The sequence below is a fragment of the Meriones unguiculatus genome, chromosome 19, assembly GCF_030254825.1.
Source record: "Meriones unguiculatus strain TT.TT164.6M chromosome 19, Bangor_MerUng_6.1, whole genome shotgun sequence".
Lineage (NCBI taxonomy): Eukaryota > Metazoa > Chordata > Mammalia > Rodentia > Muridae > Meriones > Meriones unguiculatus.
This window is the reverse complement of record NC_083366.1, coordinates 28,764,638-28,785,182: the sequence shown is the minus strand read 5'-3', so window position 1 is coordinate 28,785,182 and position 20,545 is coordinate 28,764,638. Positions and strand designations below refer to the sequence as shown.

The following is a 20,545-nucleotide window of genomic DNA, read 5'->3' as shown; positions in this document are numbered from 1 at the left end:
TCAGAAGGGCAAATGCGATAGGCGTAGGAAGCAGGAGAAGGCAGGGAACAAGGTAGTAGCCTCTGAAAGATTTACTGATTGAGGTATTGAAGCAGAGGCTGAGACTCTTAGCCGAACTTTGGGCAGAGTGCATGGAATTTTATGAAAGAAGGGGGAGATAGAAAAACCTGGAAGGGACAAGAGCTTCAAAAGGAGACCAACAGAGCCAAAAAACTGGGCCCTGGGGCCCCTGCAGAGACTGATACCCCAACCAAGGAACATGCATGGAGAGGACTTAAAACCCCTTCTCAGATACACTCCATGGCAGCTCAGTCTCCAAGTGGGTTCTCCAGTAAGGGGAACAGGGTTCTCCAGTAAGGGTTCTCTAGTGAGGGACAGGGCTGTAGCTCAGTGGTAGAGCACTTGCTGAGGATGTCTCTTTACTCATGAATAATTGAGTAGTTGTACTTTAATGAAATATTGTCTTCATGAAGTTAATTGTTTTGGCACTTTCATGTTGTACCACCTACCTTACCATTAGCTCCTTGGCAGTGTTCCACTTTGACTACCATAACCAGTGACTGTTCCCATATCTGGTATAACTTGAATGGCAGCATGTCTGCTATCTGTCACACGGTTCACGTAGCTCTCAGAAGTCCTTGATTTTATCATTGCATCTGCTTTCCTGAGGTGTAGCTTGCTGCATTCTTTAGTCTTGATTTTAATAATTTCTAGGAATGTGTGACACCTCTTTAAGCATTTCTGCTACTTAGTTCCCATTATATTTGTATGTTTAATACGTAATAATTATATTTATTATCTTGTATTCTTAAAAGTTAGCTTTTCTGTTGAATTATTCTCTAAATATAAATAGTTGCTTTTGATTAATTACTGAAGCTGCCTCTCTAGGTTACCCGGGCTGCCTTTAACTCTGTGGCCCAGACAGCCCTTGAGCTTGTAGTGCTACAGCCTTAGCCTCTGAGTTACTGGGATTGCAGGTGGCTGTGCTGCCAGGTCCAGCTCATGCTTTGTATTTTGAAAGAATAGTTTGCAAATGAGTTATATGCTAACTATATCTGCTTATATTATTCTCTTATTATACAGAATATAACACGCATCCTGATTTTACCAAACCCCCACTTTATTTAGTATGATGCTGTTTCACGCTTATTCTCTTTCCCCTTCCTTTGTGTAATGGTCACAATATACCATTCTTCTGCATACATTATAAACTTAGTAGCATCTATTAACTATTTTTCTTTTTACTCTAAAATTATTTTTAAAATACATTAATAGAAGAAATATTGGTGTATATAAGAAACATCTTCATATTTATATTTTTGCTGTATTTCATTTATTTCTACCTAAATTTTATCTAGGCTAGGAACAGCATGACCTTTTTTTGAATTCTCACAGGAAATTCTGCACCATCACTATGTTTGTTCTATATGATCTTACACTTCCATGTTAGATTTCCTCTGTTAGTTTTGTTTTCTAGCCAGGATCACCATTCATTACATTTTAAGTGTTTCCTGGCTAGCACAGCAATATGAGCAAGGCACTGTCCATGCTGCTGCTATCCATGACACAGCAGTACCGGGAAGAGCTGATTTGCTACATCTCACTGTAATCCCTGCAGTTTCTTTCCATGGCTTGTTGGATCTTGAGGTGGCAATCCTGAAAGCACACTGAAACTGAGATGTCAGTGTACTTTAAAGCGAAAGCATCTGAGTCACAGTTGTCATTTTTAGTATTACTTGAGTACAGATCTAAGTTTATTCAAAATGAAATGATTTTCCTTAAAAACTTGAACATGGCCTTTGTTTTGAGTATGTGCGTATGCAGGCATGCATGTGTGTAGTGTATTGAATGTGTGTGGGGAAGCTAGAGGGTAACAGGTGTTCTTCTCTCACTCTGCCTTGTTCATTGAAACAGTCTCTTACTGAACCCGAAGCTAGGCTGGTGGTCAGCAAGTCCAGCCATGCCCACCTCTGTCCTCCCTCCTGCCAAGTCACAGGCTCACAGGGCTGCACCTGCCTTTTATATGGGTGCTGAGAATTTGAATTCAGGTCTACATGCGTGCTTTAAGAGTTCTGAAACACTGAGCCATCTTTCCAGCCCAGCATTGTTTTAGAAGTAGCCATGGGGAAATAGGTCATACAGAAACCCCTTCAATCCTTTTCACAGTACATTCACTCTGTTGGCTAAATAATGCTGGATGCCACCATATCTAGGACTTGGCTGGATCCAGGCTCCTCAGAAGTAAGTCTGGTTAAGATGAACTCTAGTGGCAGCTGCAGGTCTCACTCAGGTTGGTCAGAGAAGGAAGGAGACGATGAAAGAAGATGGAGAAGAGAGAAATGAGATTCCAGCAACTTCTCTGGTCTTTCAGGGAGTACAGTGAAGTGTTAGAATGAGTTCCATACTTGCTGTCTCCTTGAAGGGAGCAGCCACCTGGAGATGTCCAATTGCCTGCCTGCACTAAGGGCCTGGCACACTAATGTTCGGGTTGTGTGTTTCATTGGATCCCTGAGGCTGAGCTCACTGTGAAGATGAAGTAAATGTTCATTGGCCCTCTTTAATACTCTCACGTAACCAGACACTGGATTGTGGTCCATTCTTCTTTCTTGCCTGCATACAGTTGGAAGGGTATCTGGAGGCTTAACAGCTGTTTCCTTCAGCTCATCCAGAATACTAAGATTTGAATAAAATAACATTGTTATTTCCCAATAATATAATTATTAGCTCTGAAGTGAACCCGTTTTGGTATCTGGATCATTACTGATAATTTGTGATCTGGGATCCTAGCTCTTACCCATTCCTATTTTGCCTCAGAACAACTTGGATTCTCTGCTCATGGTTTTTTTATTTGTTTCTTGAGACAAGGTCTTGCTATGCAGTTCTTATTGGCATGGAACTCATTGTGTAGATCAAGTTAACCTTGAGCTTTACCTGCTTTACCTCCCAAGTGCTGGGATTGCACTGTTTTGGGACCTTTATCAGTACTTTGGGACATTTATCAGTGCTGGGATTGCAAACGTGCAGCGCCATATACCATTACCATGCCTGGCTAATGTTTTTTTTTTTTTTTTAAACATTGTTTTTGTATGTATATAATACTGGACCCTCTAAAGCTATGACCATAAAATGTGAAATATCAAACAGTTAGGACATATAAACTTAATTTTATATTTCTTGAATTTCACACAGTCTAATACCTAAAATTTGAAATTTTATCTTGTAGTATCTATGTATTTTAGAATAAACATTAAATGTATATTTTTAACATGGTGTAAGGTAGACTCCTTAGAAATACCTTTTTAAGCGATTTGGGCTTTAGAATATTATTCTTTAAAAAGTAACCAAGTGAATGCTTGCTTTCATTAAGTAGAAGTGCAGTGTGAAGGGTAGCAAAGGGTAGAAAGCCTCAACACTACACCTCACTTTAGAATGCCCAGTGTCAGGAGCGCTGCGACCATTGCTTCTCGTGTTGGAAATTCCTGCTGTAATCCATGTTTTCTGCCTTATGTTTTTGTATATTGCTGCAGCTAAAGAAGTAAACAGGTCATGGCACGGTTAACAAAAAGACGACAGGCGGACACAAAAGCTATCCAGCATCTTTGGGCAGCCATTGAGATTATAAGGAATCAGAAGCAGATTGCCAACATTGACCGTATAACAAAGTAAGTAAATTTAAACAAAAGCACCACTGAAAGTCCCCACCTCCTGTGCTAGTCATACATTACTAGGAACTAAAGTTACTGTTGCCTTGCAGAAGAATACAGAAAAAGAAAAATAACAGAAACACGAGTAGATAGTTTGTATTTAGAAACCTTGTCAATAAATGCTAGATAAGTAAAAGATCAATCTGTTTATAGTAGTTTTTCAACTATGAATTTTTGGCTCTAAGAAGCTGTTATTTAAAAGTCTTAATAGTCACTTGCTTTATTTACTGAAGCTATATAAGAAAAATTTATTTCTCATTTGCTTATTTCAATGTAGATGAACATGCTTCTTGAATACTTAGCCCACTAGTAGAAATTAGATTGAAAACACATTCAGTTTAAAAAGACAGTCATTTTCTCCTTAATTTTGAATGCTCTATATTTTAGTAGACAAAGACTCATTATGGAAAAACAAAACAAAACTACCTAATGGATCTTCTTTTTTACTTATTTGTACTATCAAGGCAGCTAAGAATTTGATTTGGGTTTACTTATTTCTCTGGATGCTTTTTTAAAAAAAAATAAAGTTAATGTTATGTTTTTAAAAGCTTACATGCTTTTTTGTTAATAGAATTTCTTTATTCTTATTCTGCTCTATATTTGTTAGATGGTGTATGAAAAATTAAAAGCAGGCAGCTGACTTAGACAGTGTTTTGGCACCTTTAACAGTACTTAATACAGTTGAACTCCATTTACTTTTACATCTCCCCCATGTTTGGAGATGATGAGGCTATCTGAGAGAAAAGGACCAGGAGACAGACAAGACCTGGCTCCTGCCTTGTGTGGACTAAAGAAAAAATGCTCCAAAATGTGGAGGAGACTAAAATAAAGAATACATTGCCTTAATTATTACTTTATTGTTATTTATTTTTAAAAACCAAGCATTTTGAGATATGGGTAATCAAGTACAGAATCTCGGGGGGGTAATGCTAATACAGATAGTTTTTAAAAATCTCAGGCTGGGTTGTAACATAGGTCAGTGGTAAAGCTCACACCTTTCGCAGTGAGGCCCTAGGTTCAATTCCCTTCGTTGGGAAAAAAGATCTGAAAGAGTAAAAAAACTACTAAGTATGTTCTTGAAATCTGTAAAAGCCATAGCTTTTGTAGCAGAACAATGGTACGCATATCTGTTGGCCACTTAACACCTGTGTGTACATTTGGCCTAAGTGAAACTAGTGAAAGACACAGGTGGTCACTGGGATAGCACACATCTCCTTCTCATTATGGATCATTATAAGATGTCACTTTTTTCCTTTCTTCATCAATATAACCTTGAATATGTGACCAGGCCATATTTTTTTTGTTTGTTTGTTTCTTAAGCTCTATAATTCTTAAATATAGATAAACTTGTTCACCTAACAAGTGGTCATGGATTTATAAGTCTTTTTTTGTTCTGTCATTTATTTTTTAATTTTTATTTATTACTGTTTATTCACTTTGTATCCCCCTGTACCTCCCTCTCTCCTCCCCTCTCAATCCCACCCTCCCTCTTCCCCACTTCTGTCCCTTGCCAAGTCCACTGAAAAGGGAGGTCCTCCTCTCCTTCCCTCTGATCCTAGTCTATCAGATCTCATCAGGAATGGCTGCATTGTCTTGCTCTGTGGCCTGATAAGGCTGCTCCCCCCTCAGGGGGAGGTGATCCAAGTGCCAGCCAATCAGTTCATGTCAGAGACAGTCCTTGTCCCCATTACTATGGAGGCCACTTGGATACTGAATTGACATAGGCTACCTCTGTGCAGGGGTATCTGTACAGGCCATCTCCATGAGTGGTCCTTTCCTATAGTATCAGTTTCAGAAAAGGCCCCTGTGCCCAGATTTTTAGGATCTGTCGCTGTCCTTGTGGAGCTCCTGTCCTCTTCAGGTCTTACTATGTCCCACTTCTTTTATAAGATTCCCTATACTCTGTCCAGAGTTTGGCTATGAGTCTCAACATCTGCCTCATCCTGCAGGGTAGAGCCTTTCAGAGGCTCTCTGTGGTAGGCTCCTGTCATGTTTCCTGTTTTATAAGTCTTATCTGAAGATGGAAGCAGAGGAGCATCTAGGAATTGCCCAACCTAGTGCCTTTGCCTCGTGGCTAATGCCCATTTCCTTGATGTCCCCTTTGTCTGAGGTTGACTAGGAAGTGACATTGGTGGTGATGGAAAGTAGGTCTGCTATGCAATCTGGGACTCTTACTCTGCACTGTTATAAGTTTAGGGCATCTCATAATTTCCATGAAGTTTGAATCAAGACACTTCTCTCTTTCAAACTTTGAAAATACCTTATGTTGCCCAAACCTATAGGTTAGTTTTTGTCAAGACCTTGTTTGTTATCTCTGCTGACCAGTGAGCAGACTCATTGTTAAAAATTAAGAAAAAGCCAGTTTAGTCATGTATTAAGTGTTATGGCCCTTGAGGTTACTGGCTCATGCCTTGGTATACTTAGGTGTCTTATCTAACTCTATGTAATGGTGTGGTTCTGTCTGTATCTTAGTCTTATTATTTTAATCTATAAATTCTGTAGCCATCTTTTTAGTGTTGTTCTCCTTTGATGCTTTTACTAAGGAAACTGGATTATTTGTTCTACAATTCCCATGTTCTCGTCTTGCTGACTATATCGTTGTGGAGACTAGTAACTCAAGTATAACTCAAGCATGACCCCAGTCCTCTGAATTTCATGGAACAGGATAGTTGGATCTAGAGATTGTGGGCTGTGGGTAGGCTGTGTCAGTGGTGCTGTGCTGTACTGTAGGAATCACGTGTTAATTATTTCACCTTTTGAGATATTTGTAGCCATTCATGCTAGATTTAAGATGTAATGAAGGTGTGAACAATGGTAGTAGTCTGTTTTTCTTTGTGCTTCTTGCTAGAGCACTTTCCTAAGGATAAGCTTTTCTGCACCTTCCTCTTCACTGCAGAAGAGGATGTTTCCTTTACCACTTAAAAATGGCATTCTTAATTGATGACTGTGGATTTGCTAAGTGCCATTTGGAATTCATACACCAAATATGTTTGACATGCTTCTGTTCATAGCTCTTATAACCTCATCTTATATACCTCTGTACACACATGGCACACTTGCTATTGCTTATTTTTATTTAGTATGCTGCATTTTGTTTTCCTGTAGTGTATCTATGTATCTGTTGTTCTTTTTATTTTAGTTTTGATACTTCCCAGTTTTGCAACTTTGTTCAGCAGTGGTGTGGTCTACTCTGTGCTCCTGTACTCTGTGCGTGCCTCTGGCTTAGATGTCTCAGGTTTTCATTCTTTTTTTAAAAATTAATTAATTCAGTGTACATCTCAGTTACAGGCCTCTCCATCCTCTCCTCCCAGGCCCAAGCTCCCTGCATCCCCTCTTCTTCCTCCCCTGTTCTTCACAGTAGAGGAGCCATACCCAGACATGCCAGCTAATCTATTCACATGAGAACTGAGATCAACTTCCTCCCCTGTGGCCTGGCAGGGAGGTCCCATCAGGGGGAAGGGATCAAAACAAAACAAAACAAAACATAGTTTATATCAGAACTATTCCCCACTCCCTTAACTAGTTCACTGACATGAAGCCTAAGATGCTCATTGGACTTACCTTCTTGGGGTTTATGCATTGTAGTATGTCTACAAAGAAACTGTGGTACATTTACACAATGGAATACTACTCAGCCATTAAAAACAAGGACATCATGAAATTTGTAGACAAATGGATGGTACTAGAAAAGATCATCCTGAGTGAGGTAACTCAGACCCAGAAAGACACACATGATTATATACTCACTTATAAGCAGATTTTAGTCATACAGTACAGGGTTTTCATTCTTGCTCTTGTTTTATTTTGACTTCTCTTTGCAATGCTGATCCTTGAACTTGGGCCTTACTTCTGAAGTGCTTTTCTTCATTTACTTTAAGTTTGGGCTCATGTTTGAGGTTTATCTGCTTATGTAGCTCATTGACTTCATACCTTACCTTACATTTGAATTAGTAGACTTTGTTTTTCCTGCTTTGCAGGTAGATCCTAAGTATGTTCACCTTTTCAGCCACAGTGCTTCATTTGGATTTAACCACTTCTTGATTTGCATTAGATTCCTGTCTCTAAAGTTCCTTTTTGTGCCATTTTTTAATTAGTAGAAATGTGGCCTTATGTTTTACCCCCCATACCACTTTCTTTTTTTTTTTATTAAATTTTTATTTTTTACATTAATTACAGTTTATTCACCTTGTATCCCAGCTGTAGCTCCTCCCTCATTCCTCCCCAATCCCACCCTTCCTTCCTCATCTCCTCCTATGCCCCTCTCCAAGTCCACAGATAGCGGAGATCCTCCTCCCCTTTCATCTGACCCTAGCTTATCAGGTCTCATCAGGACTGGCTGCATTGTCCTCCTCTGTGGCCTGGCAAGGCTGCTCCTCCATCAGGGGGAGGCTGTGAAAGAGCTAGCCACTGAGTTCATGTGAGAGACAGTCCCTGTTCCCCTTACTAGGGAACCCAGTTGGATACTGAGCTGCCATGGGCTACATCTGTGCAGGGGTTCTAGGTTATCTCCATGCATGGTCCTTGTTTTTGGAGTATCAGTCTCAGAAAAGACCTCTGTGCCCATATATTTTGGTTCTGTTGCTCTCCTTGTGGAGTTCCTGTCCCCTCTAGGTCTTACTGTTTCCCCCTTCTTCCTAAGATTCCCTGCACTCTGCCCAAAGTTTGTTTATGGGTCTCAGTATCTGCTTTGATACAGTGCTGGGAGGCCCTTTGTGGTAGGCTCCTGTCCTGTTTCCTCTTTGCAAAGTCCATCCTGTTTGCCTTTCTGAGTGAGGATTGATCAGTGTCCTCCTGTTAGCTTAGCTTCTTTAGGTGTACAGATTTTTGTTACTTTATCCTATATTATATGTCTAGTATCCACTTATAAGTGAGTATATACTGTGTGTGTCTTCTGTTTCTGGTATACCTCACTCAGGATGATTTTTTCTAGTTCCTACCATTTGCCTGCAAATTTCATGATTTCCTTGTTTTTAATTGCTAAGTATTCCATTGTGTAAATGTACCACAAATTCTGTATCCATTCCTCAGTTGAGGGACATCTGGGTTGTTTCCAGGTTCTGGCTATTATGAATAAAGCTGCTAAAAACATGGTTGAGCAAATGTCCTTGTATACTTAAGCATCTTTTGGATATATGCCTAGAAGTGGTATAGCTGGATCTTGAGGAACCGCTGTTCCTAGTTGTCTAAGAAAGCACCAGATTTATTTCCAAAGTGGTTGTACAAGTTTATGTTCCCACCAGCAATGGAGGAGGGTTCCTCTTTCTTCACATCCTCTCCAGAATGTATTGTCACTTGAGTTTTTGACGTTAGCTGTTCTGCTGGATATAAGGTGAAATCTCAGGGTCCTTTTGATTTGCATCTCCCTGATGACTAAGGATGTTGATCATTTCTTTTAAGTGTTTCTCTGCCATTCTATATTCCTCTACAGAGAATTATCTGTTTAGCTCTGTTCCCCATTTTTTAATTGGATTACTTGATTTGTTGCTTTTTAATTTCTTTTTTTTCAAGTTTTATTTTTTATTTATTTATTTTATTATTAGTTACATTTTATCTGTATCCCAGCTGTATCCCACTCCCTCATTCTCTCCCAAACCCTCCCTCCTTCATCTCCTCCCTGCCTCTTTCCAAGTCCACTGATTAGAGAGGACCTCCTCCCCTTTCATCTGACCCTGTTTTATCTGGTATCTTCAGGACTGGCTGCAAAGTCCTCCTCTGTGGCCTAGCAGGACTGTTCCTCCCTTGGGGGGTGGGGAGGTCAAAGAGCCTACCATTGAGTTCCTGTCAGAAATAGTGCTTGTTCCCTTTACTATGGGAAACCAATTGTTTACTGAGCTATCATGGGCTTTATCCGAGCAAAGGTTCTAGGTTATTATCCATACATGGTCCTTGGTGGAGTATCAGTCTCAGAAAAGAGCTTTTTAACTTCTTTAGTTCTTTATATATTCTGGATATTAGCCCCCTATCAGATATAGCATTGGTTAAGATCATTTCCCAGTCTGTAGGCTGTCATTTTGTTTTGATGACATGTCCTTTGCTTTAAAGAAGCTTTTCAGTTTCATGAGGTCCCATATATTGATTGTTGATCTTAAAGCCTGTGCTGTTGGCCTACACCACTCTCTATCATGCAGAAAGTCTTTTTACCTGACTTTGTCAGTGTTGGTATTTTAATCTCCAGCATCCACTAAATTTTCCAGTTTTTCCTGGAAGGGAGCTTTAGCTACTTAATTTGATCATCTATAATGCATGTTATTCTCTTTTTCTGTGAGTGTATGAAACTCTACCTAGTTGTCACTGCTCTTCTGAGATTTCCATGGGCTTTGCACTGAGAAACTATTGACTTATATCATGTACTTTAAAAAAGTTTTATTTATCTTTATGTGTATGTATGAGTTTTTGCCTGTGGTATATATGTACACTGTGTGCGTACCTTTGGAGGCCAGAAGAGGGCTCAGATCCCCTGAATAGAGTTAAACTGGCCTGTGAATACTGAGACCTGAGCCCATACACTCTACAAGAGCTCTTAACCACTGAGCTATTCCTTTAGTACCTCTCCTGTATTCTTTGGCATATCCTGTTGGCCAGGCCTCCATGGCTGGCAGTGCCAAGTTGGGTACTACTCTGGGAAGCTCGTGCTCAACCGCTTAGAAAAGGGACTGTATCTACCCAAGAAACAGAAAGGGACTTCTCAAGAGGGGCCCACAAGATATAATCTCAAGGAAATTTTGACCTGTCAATAAAACCACTTTGTATTTGTAGGAACTGATGTTTAATTATCATAAAATTCATATGAATTATTATTTTATTATAAAGAAGAAGGCAGTTTAGGATTATCTGTAAGGATGAATAGAAAAGCAGCTCTCTTTGAGTGCAGTATCTGTAAGTATAAGGGACAGTGGGTATGTGTGCACATACGTCTTTGTAAGGAATGGTTGTTATGTGTGGACACACTTCTGTGTAGTTTGGATAGGTGTATTTATGACAAAGCTTGGAGACATTTGACTCCTATTCATGTTAAACAAATATCTAAAAAAATATCTATGTTTAAGCTATTAGTCCTTGTGCATTAGGGTTAAACCAAGACACAAAGGAAGAATCCTGTGACTAGAATCAGTCACAGAAGTGGAACTTATACTTTGAATTTCTGGACCCTGGCAGTTCCTCAGTCATTGTTTTTCGGTTTTTAAATGGTCTGGGCATTAAAACAACTGCAGAAAAAATAAGGTGCACAGGTCATCTCCTATTTTTCCTTAATCTAGACCAAATACATCTGCCTTAGATAATTATAACATAGTATTAGAAGGTTATAAGTATTCTCAGTAGTTATTAGAAGGTAGTTTCAACACATGCTGATAAAGTTAGTGTGGATTATATTTGTCTTTACTGGCATTGCTGGCTAGGTGGAATGCTTAAAATAGGAACACTTACCTTCTACTGCCTTCAAGAGAGACAGTTAGTCACTGGCCAGGTTTCTTCTTTGCCCTGAGCACTTAGCTGTTCTTTTCTAGGGCTATTTGATTGGTAGCCTTGTCCACTTGAGTTCACAATTAATTATGCATATTGCTCACTTTAGGGTCAAATCCCTGTTAGAAAGTGTGGCCTCTGACCTTTGTGACTTATTTGGCATTGATATTTCTGAGTTCTCCTGGACTTCCTGTCACTACAGATACACCTAGACCTAAACTGTAAGTTCCCTTTGTACCTAGCCTTCCTGTGAAGGTGCAAGTAGACACACATTGCTCACTTCCTAGGATTCTGTGCCACCCAGTTTCTAGGAATTATGTGGAATTTTGCCACCTTATTCTTGCCAACCTTTCTTTTGTGGCTCATGGAGTCCACATGTAGAGCTCCTTACCCAGTGGTTCCATTGCCGAAGACTTTGTTCCCTCAGCATTATCAGAGGAGGAGAATGGCCATCGCCTAAGTAAGCTCTTTGGAAATGTTAGTTCCAGGAACGGCCATCTACTGCCTCTGTCCTCCTCATGGGCCTTAGCAGTCCTCATTGTGTCACTTCTACATCCTCGTTTCAGGTTTCACTGACTCTTTGTATAGATTTGTAGACATACTTTATCACTGTTATAATTATGACTTGACTTCACATTAGGCAGATTTATAGGGTGATTCTGGGGGCTGCGGTCACAGTTTTTCTTCCAAAGGGCAATTTTAGGGCATTCATCTTGCCTTAGAAGCTTGTCGGTTTGCATAAGTTTGACGTTTCTTTGTAGTCTGTGAACTTAAAGACAAGGGACCTGAGAGCATAATTAGCCACTAAGGAATGAAACAGCAGTATCACGTATGGAGAGAGATGTGGCATAGAGTTCAGCTCACTCCCGTGGGTTAGAGGGTGGTGACTTATAACTGCAGATTTCTTTTGAGGGAAAGTTCCAGTGAGTTTGGAAGGCCTTGAGGAGGGAGAGAGTCAAAACATAGATTGTCTGGATCATGTGAAGTACCTGTAGTACTTAAAGGGAGAGGGCAGAAAGGGCCAGATTAGAGGTATGTTTAATGCCTGTACTGAGGTATTTAACCAGTAGCTACAGAGGAAGAAATAGCCAGGCTTTTAAAATACAGACAGTTAAAATAAAGCACACCCACTTTTCACCTTTCAAGCCAGGTTAAATGGTTTCCTATGTCTTAAGTGTCTGCTTTTTTGTGTGCTACTCTGGAGTTGCCTTACATTTTCTTGCCTGTGTTGCAGTCCTCCAACCCCATCTCTGCCCCTTTCTTACCTCAAAAAGGTGGCACTAACCATCAATGTACCTTATTCTTGCCAACCTTTCTTTAGTGGCTCATGGAGTCCACATGCAGAACTCCTTACTCAGTGGTTCCATTGCCGCAGACTTTGTCTTATGTGCAGGAAGTCCATTTGGCTCTCTGCATGGCTCTCCATGGGCCTGGGATGACATTTTCGTGCTTTTCTTTTGCTTCTCCCTACTCAGCCCCATGCTTTCCAATCATTTCTCTAATCTCACATATGATTGTATCCTTATTAGGATATAATCCTCTTGGTTCCCATTGTACATAAAATCTAGAGCCCTTCTCAGTTAGATCCATCATGTCTTCTTTTATGTGCAATCTCTTCCCACTTAGTGTTTGACCCAAGAAACTGTTTTCAGGTGTATGAGAACATCACAGATTCTGTATTTTGTATTTTCCCCATTCATGATCAAAGTCATCAGATGTATCCTTTTAAGACCTGCCTCACAGTCTTCAAGATATCAGTTTTGGTATAAGTAATCCTAACCTTTCTCTCTATTTTAATAGTGATGTAATTAAGTTCATTTTTATCATTCATTAAAATTTCTTAGAATCTTTTAAAAATAATTGTAGGTATCTCTTTTTAAATTTAGTTTATTCACTTTATTTAGTTTATCCCAATCATAGCCCTCTCCCTCCTCTCCTCCTGGTCCCACTCTTCCTCCCTTTTCCTCCAGCCCTTTTACCCTATTCTCAGAAAAGGGAGCCCCACCCACCCACCTACCCTAGTTCATCAAGTTGCATCAGGACTGAGCACCTCCTCTTTTCCTGAGGCCTGGCAAGGCAGGCCCACTAGGGGCAGTGATAAAAAAGCAAGCAACAGAGTCCATGTTAGAGTCAGCCATGGGTCCTCATACTAGGGGACCCACATGAACCCTGAGTTGCCCTCTTCTACATCTATGTAAGGGGCCTAGGTCCAGTCTATGCATGGACCTTTGCACAAGCCCTTCTGGGCCCTCTGGGCTCTGTTGGTCTTCTCATGTGGAACTCCTGTCACCTCCAGGTCCTTCTGCCCTTCCCCTCACTTTTCCACAAGACTCTACACTTTGCCAATGTTTGACTATGAGTTTCCGCATCTACTGGCATAGAAATAGACTGGTTGATCAATGAAATTGAATCAAAGACTCAGAAATAAACCCACATACCTATGGTCACCTGATTTTTGTTAAAGGAGCCAAAACTATAGAATGGAAAAAAAGAGAGCATCTTCAACAAATGATGCTGTTTTAATTGGATGTCTACCTGTAGAAAAATGCAAATAGATTCATATTTATCACCCTGTACAAAACTCACGTCCACGTGAATCAAAGACCTCAGCATAAAACCAGACACACAAAATCTATTAGAAGAGAAAGTGGGAAGAGCCTTGAACTCATTGGCACAGGAGACAACTTCCTGAACAGAATACTAACAGCTTAGGCTCTAAGATCAAAAATTAATAAGTGGGGCCTCTTGAAACTGAAAAGCTTCTGTAAGGCAAAGAACACTGTCAATAGAACGAAACAGCAGGCCACAGACTGATAAAAGATCTTCACCAATCTTAGATCTGACAAAGGGCTACTATCTAGAATATATAAAGAACTCAAGAATTAAACACAACAGACTAAATAATCTAATTTAAAAATAGGGCACAGGGCTAAACAGAGAATTCTCAACAGACTAATCTCTAATGGCTGAGAAGCACTTAAAGAGATGCCCAACATCCTTAGTCATCAGGGAAATACAAATCAAAATGACTCTGAGATTCCATCTTACACCCAGCAGAATGGCTAAGATAAAAAACTCAAGTGACAACACATGCTGGCAAGGATGTGGGAAAAGGGGAACACTATTCCATTGCTGGTGTGAGTGCAAACTTATACAAACATTTTGGAATTCTATCTGGCACTTTCTCAGAAAATTGGGAATAGCTCTACCTCAAGACCCAGCTGTACCACTCCTGGACGTATACCCAAAAGATGCTTTACCATACAATAAGTACATTTGTTCAGCTGTGTTCATAGCAGCTTTATTTGTAATTGCCAGAATCTAGAAATAAGCTAGATATCTCTCAACATAAGAGTGGATAAAGAAATTGTGGTACATTTATACAGTGAAATATTACTAAGCTATTAAAAACAAGGAAATAATGAAATTTGCAGACAAATGGCGGCATCTAGAAAAGATCATCCTGATTGAGGTATCCTAGAAGCAGAAAGACACACATGGTATGTACTCACTTACAAGCAGATTTTAGCCATATAATACAGGAAAAACATACTACAATTCACAGACACAAAGAAGATAAGTAACAAGGAGAACTCAAGGGAGGATGCTTAGATCTCGCTCTGAAGGGGAAATAGAATAGACAACAGAAGTGGTTGAAGAGAGGGAACCAGGTAGAAGGGATCACAGAGAAAAATGAGTGGAGACCAGACCAGTGGTGAGCCGAGGTGAGAGGGCAGAGGACCTACAGAGAGAAGAGAAGCTGTGGGCGGGGCTGTCTCTCTGAGAAGCTAGAGACCTAAGATAGGGTAGGCTTCTTGGAATGTAGGTACCTTAAAATAGACTACATCACTCATACTTAGCTATGGGAGTGGGCAATGCAGCAGTTGGGACAGTAATAATAGAGAGTATTGGCTTAGGGCTGAAGCTCAGTGTTCGAGTGCCTGTCTAGCACGCTTGAAGTCCTGGGTTCTGTCTGCAGCACCACATGTGCACACGTACATGCTCGCAGAATACCGTCAGCGCTTTAGTTTCATGAACTGAGGAAGTAATTTCAGGGAGGGCTATTGTAAAGGACAGCATGGAGCCGTCATTTGGTGGCATTTAATTTTCACAATTCTCACTCTGTGCCCCTCTTATTGCTGATGAATATAGTGCAGCGTAGGAGAGTGTTGTGTTATGTACCATTATGCCAGCCGTTGGGGCCAAAGCAGAAGTCTGGGTGTTTTCTACTTATTTCTGTTGGTCTCTAATGTCTCCACTAACTGTAGATGACCTTATTTCAGGTATTATTTCCTTCATGAATTCTGTGTTGTCTAAACATGTTTTTAGTTTTAAATTCGTTCATTTGTTCAACTTTTTACCACAGTGGCTTCAGACTCATACATAGAGAGTCACATGTTTCTGCCTCCCAGGTTCTAGAATGAAAAGATGCATATCACTGTACCAAGATGCCCCATATAGTTTTTTTTCTTTTTTTAATAATTTTTATTAATTACAGTTTATTTACTTTGTATCCCTACCTGTAGCTCCCTCCCTCCTCCCCTCCCAATCCCACCCTCCTTCCCCCTTCTCCACCCATGTCCCTCCCCAAGTCCACTGATAGGGGAGATCCTCCTTTCCTTCCTTCTGATCCTGGTCTATCAGGTCTCATTAGGAGTAGCTGCATTGTCTTCCTCTGTGGCCTGGTAAGGCTATTCCCCCATCAGGGGGAGGTGATCTAATCAGTTCATGTCAGAGACAGTCCCTGTTCCCATTACTATGGAACCCACTTGGACACTGAACTGCCATGGGCTACATCTGTATAGGGGTTGTAGGTTATCTCCATGAATGGTCCTTGGTTGGAGTATCTGTCTCAGAAAAGACACCTGGGCCCAGGTATTTTGGTTCTGTTGCTCTCCTTGTGGAGCTCCTGTCCTCTCCAGTTCTTATTATCTTCCCCTTCTTTCCTAAGATTTCCTGCACTCTGCTCAAAGTTTGGCTATAAGTCTCAGCATCTGTTCTGATACCCTGCAGGCTAGAGTTTTTCAGAGGCCCTCTGTGGTAGGCTCCTGACCTGTTCCCTCTTCTGATGTCCATCCTCTTTGCCTTTCTGAATGGGGATTGAGCAACTTAGCCAAAGTCCTCCTTCTTGCTTAGCTTCTTTAGGTGAAGAGATTTTAGTATATTTATCCTATATTATATGTCTAATATCTACTTATGAGTGAGTATATGCCCTGTGTGTCTTTCTGTTTCTGGGATACCTCACTTAGGATGATCTTTTCTAGTTCCCACCATTTGCCTGCAAATGTCATGATTTCCTTGTTTTTTATTGCTGAGTAATATTCCATTGTGTAGATGTACCACAATTTCTGTATCCATTCCTCAACTGAGGGGCATCTGGGGTATTTCCAGATTCTGGCTATTACAAATAAAGCTGCTATGAACATGGTTGAGCAAATGTTCTTAATGTTCAAATGTTTTTTAAATTAATTAATTTTTTATTAATTACAGTTTATTCACTTTTTATCCCAGCTGTAGTCCTTCCCTCTTCTCCACCCATGCCTCCCCCAGTCCACTGATAGGGAAGGTCCTCCTCCCCTCCCATCTGATCCTAGCCTATCAGGTCATATCAGGAGTGGCTGCATTATCTTTCTCTGTGGTCTGGTAAAGCTCCCTCAATCCATATAGTTCTTTATTGGTGTGATTGTATCTAGTCTTTTCCCTGACATTTTATGCTTTTGAATTCTTTAAGAATTTCTTTTACTCACCAAGAATGACGACTCAAAAGTGTAATCTCAGTACTCAAGAGACTGAAGTAGAAGGATTGTCTTGAGTTTGAGATCAGCCTGGGCCACAGAGTGAGATCCTGTCTCAAAATAATAAACAAATAAGTGAATAAATAAATAAGAAAAAAATAATCTTTTTCTGTTCTAAAAAAGGGTTTATTTTACTTTTAATTTTATTAAAAGGTTTATTTTACTTTTAATTATGAGTGTATGCATGGGTTTGTGCACATGAGTGCAGATGTCTGTGGAGGCCAGAAGGAGACATCAGATCTCTTGGAACTAGAGTCATAGGCAGTTGTTAGATAACCTTAGGGTGGGTGCTAGCATTTGAACTCAGGTACTCTGGAAGAATATTATGTGCTCCTAACCATTAAGCCATCTCTTTAGTTCAGAATTCCTTTTTCTCAAGAATAGGAATATTCTCAACACTTTGGTTTACTACCATAACAGCTGTACCTCTCACAGTTCAGTCTTTAGTCCATCTGTTTTCTGTGGCCATTCAGTGAGTTTTCCTTCTTTAGAATCTAGATACAACTGTTAAAAAAAAAAAATCTTGTAAAGAAAAAAAAAACTGTAAAATTGCTGAAGACAAGAAAGAAGGATTGTAGAAACCAGAGCAGTTAAGGACACCAAAAGAAAATGCACAGAATCAACAAACCTGGATTCATAGGGTTTCACTGAGACTGAATCAGGGAGCCTGCATGGTTCAATGATAGGCCCTCTGCATATATATTATAGTTGTGTAGCTTGGTGGTTTTTGTGGAACTCCTAACAGTGAGCAGTGGCTGTTTCTGATGCTTTTGCCTGCTTTTGGTACCTTTGTCCTCCTAGTGGGTTACCTTGTCCAACCTTAATATGGGGGGATGTGGCTAATCTTTCTGCAACTTGATATGCCATGTTTGGTTGTTATCCCTGGGAAGCCTGCCCTTTTCTGAAGGGAAACAGAAAAGGAGTGGATAGGGCGGGTGGAGGTAGGAGTAGGAGGAATGGGAGGAAGAGAAGGGAGGGGAAGCAGAGGTCAGGATGTCCTATATGAAAGAACAAATTAAAAAAAAAAAAAAGACTGAAACCCTGTGGCGAACCATACTGTAGGATGGTCTATTAGCAGTGCAGACCCCCTCCCTGCTGTGCCGTCTTTAGGGTGTGGGACTCTTCTCGTGGTTTGAGCTAATCTCATATCCAGAGCTCATGACCATACAGAACACACTCAACAGTTTTTAGTGGCATTTGCTAGACATTGATGGTGTATAGACTCTTTTTACTCATTGATTTTCTTTAGCAGCTGAAAACCTGAGATCTTTGATGAACTAGACAGTTTTTCCTACCACCTTTGCTGTTAACTAGTTTTGTTTTATTGAGAAAGTCATCCCCTTTCTTTGGAAAACAAAGACCTTTAATACGCCAGCCAGTATCTTAGTAGAGACTAGGTTTTCATGATTAGGCAACATTTCCTGTCCTCCTTACTAACCCAAGGCAGCTTGTTCTAGGTCAAATCCCTAGTCTGAAAATGAAAATCAAAGATGATTTTCAGTCTTAAGCCTCAAGGTAGTAGTCAACAGGCATGCATTTTAGATTTGAAGTCTCGGGTATGCCTGGCTGGGAAACTATCCAGGGATCCCCAGATCTAAATAAAGCACTTGTAGCTACCAGCATTTCTGATAAAGAATGTTTAAATTGTTTGTGTACCCTTTTTCATGGTTTGCTTTTTTTTTTTTTTTTATCAGCATGGTTTAAGATCAGTTTGTTGAAGATCCTGGTAGTTCATTCCAGCAAGATATCCATATTTACCACATGATAGTGAAGATAGCAGAATTTTCTAAAGGGAAAAAGAAAAAAAATGAAAAGATTCTGCCTATACAGTATAATGGTTTTGTTTTCAGAAAACTCTTGACCTGCAGCCCAGGAATGCAAACAACCTGGCCTAGTACCACTCACCTTTCAGTTGGGCTCAAGATTTCTTTTTAGAGAACTTTTTTCTGATTTACCTTGACGACATTGGGAGGGTGCACATGACAGGATGGAGTAGGGGTCTAGATGGGATGGAGGAAATGCAAGTAAAAGTTATGATACACACAAACACCCTATTTTATTATTTAGGCAGGCTGTGGTTTGTAATCTTCCCTGCCTCTGCCAACTAAGCAGCCTAGTTGACAGGAATGTACTACTAGACCTGATACATTTAGAAACTTAAGTTCAGTAAGTATGTAAATTTAATTTTCTAGATAGAGTTTTTATTTAAATTAAATACTCATTAAGAAAAAAATAACTTACTATTATTTAAAGTACTTAGAATAAAAATTTGTAGCATGACAGATATTTTTTCTTTTTTATGCTAGAAAGCAACCTCCTTTATATAGAATATGGATTGCACAAAAATGATATATATATAAGGGAATCACTTCATAGGATGTAAATTAGAACTCTCCTTACAATTAGTTGTGAATGATTGTGCTGTATAGCACAGGAAATGATCTGAATACTCATGCTTTCTGTTTTGATTGAATTTTCTGGATAGTTAAATTAAAAGAATAAACAGTGAACAGCAAGAATAAAAATAAAAAAAGAATTGTGATCTTAGTCTTGATAAATATGTAAATTAAACCATTACTAATACAAATTAAAACTAACCCTGGACATAGGGAAGAGAAGTAGACGCGAACAGCTGGAGCCCTAACCAACTCTAGAAGTGACGTCAGGGCTGTACAGGGAGCGCGCAGTTGCCCACACAGCAGGCTGCTGTGCTGAGCAGTCGCATCAGTCTCTCCAGGTTAGCAGATAACACTGAGGGAAGGAACCAAGTTACAGAGAATGCCTGGAGGGTGATTCCACCTGGGAAGTGTTCAAAACCAGGAAATAGAACATGCTTGTAAGGGACATGTGTATGAGGGCAGGAAGGAGGAGATAGACTTTTGGATGTAGCTAAGTGCTAGAGTGCATGTCTAACATGTACCAGACTCTGGCTTGAATTCTGCGTGTGCGTGTGCATGTGTGTGTGTGTGTGTAATTGAGAATTACAATTAAAACAATGTTGAATGTTAAATGAAATAAATGGAAAGTAAGAGTCTGTTTGGGAACTACGTGTTAAAGTGTTGTCAGAGTGGGCAAATTCATGTCTCTGACCCCTGTCCCTTGTTGTCTTTATCTTTCTGTTTCTTGCTAGGCCTGCTCAGGAACAGTGTTGACCCATTGCACTCTGATTTAAGTATCCAGATCATTTAGTTACCATTTATAGTTACTTTTATCTTCCAGTGAAAACTTCTCTGTGCTAAACTGAAGACAATGCTTCATTTGCATGGGAATTATGTTAATTTAATGCTTTATTCTGAATATTCCTGCCTGTTGTGGAAAGTGCACTCTACTAGTTATTGTGAATGGAAATATAGCAAATGAGATCAAGAGGAGTTTTCTGGATAATTTGAACAGAAGGCCTGATTATTTTTGCTTCTTTCTTTCACCAATAGGCTAGATGAAATATATGATTTCGCTGTGACCATTTTTTTTATAAATGAGATTAAAATTGTCAAACTATATAAAATTCTAAATATATTTTAATTTAAAAATGAAAAAAAAATACCTATTTCATATATGTGAAATACAACTTGAGGAGTTGATTCC

The 20,545-nt window shown here is 39.8% G+C and overlaps 1 protein-coding gene across 18 annotated transcripts in view; it reads left to right on the top strand.

The window, feature by feature from the left end:
• Positions 1 to 20,545, top strand: part of Zmynd11 (zinc finger MYND-type containing 11) — a 94,014-nt gene that overhangs the window by 28,842 nt on the left and 44,627 nt on the right. For all 18 annotated transcript variants that reach the window (XM_060372599.1, XM_060372597.1, XM_021642041.2 and 15 more), the window contains one exon: positions 3,528 to 3,662. In XM_060372599.1, coding sequence (XP_060228582.1) covers positions 3,547 to 3,662 — 116 coding nt within the window. In that variant the 5' untranslated portion in view covers positions 3,528 to 3,546. The remainder of the gene's footprint in view (positions 1 to 3,527; positions 3,663 to 20,545) is intronic.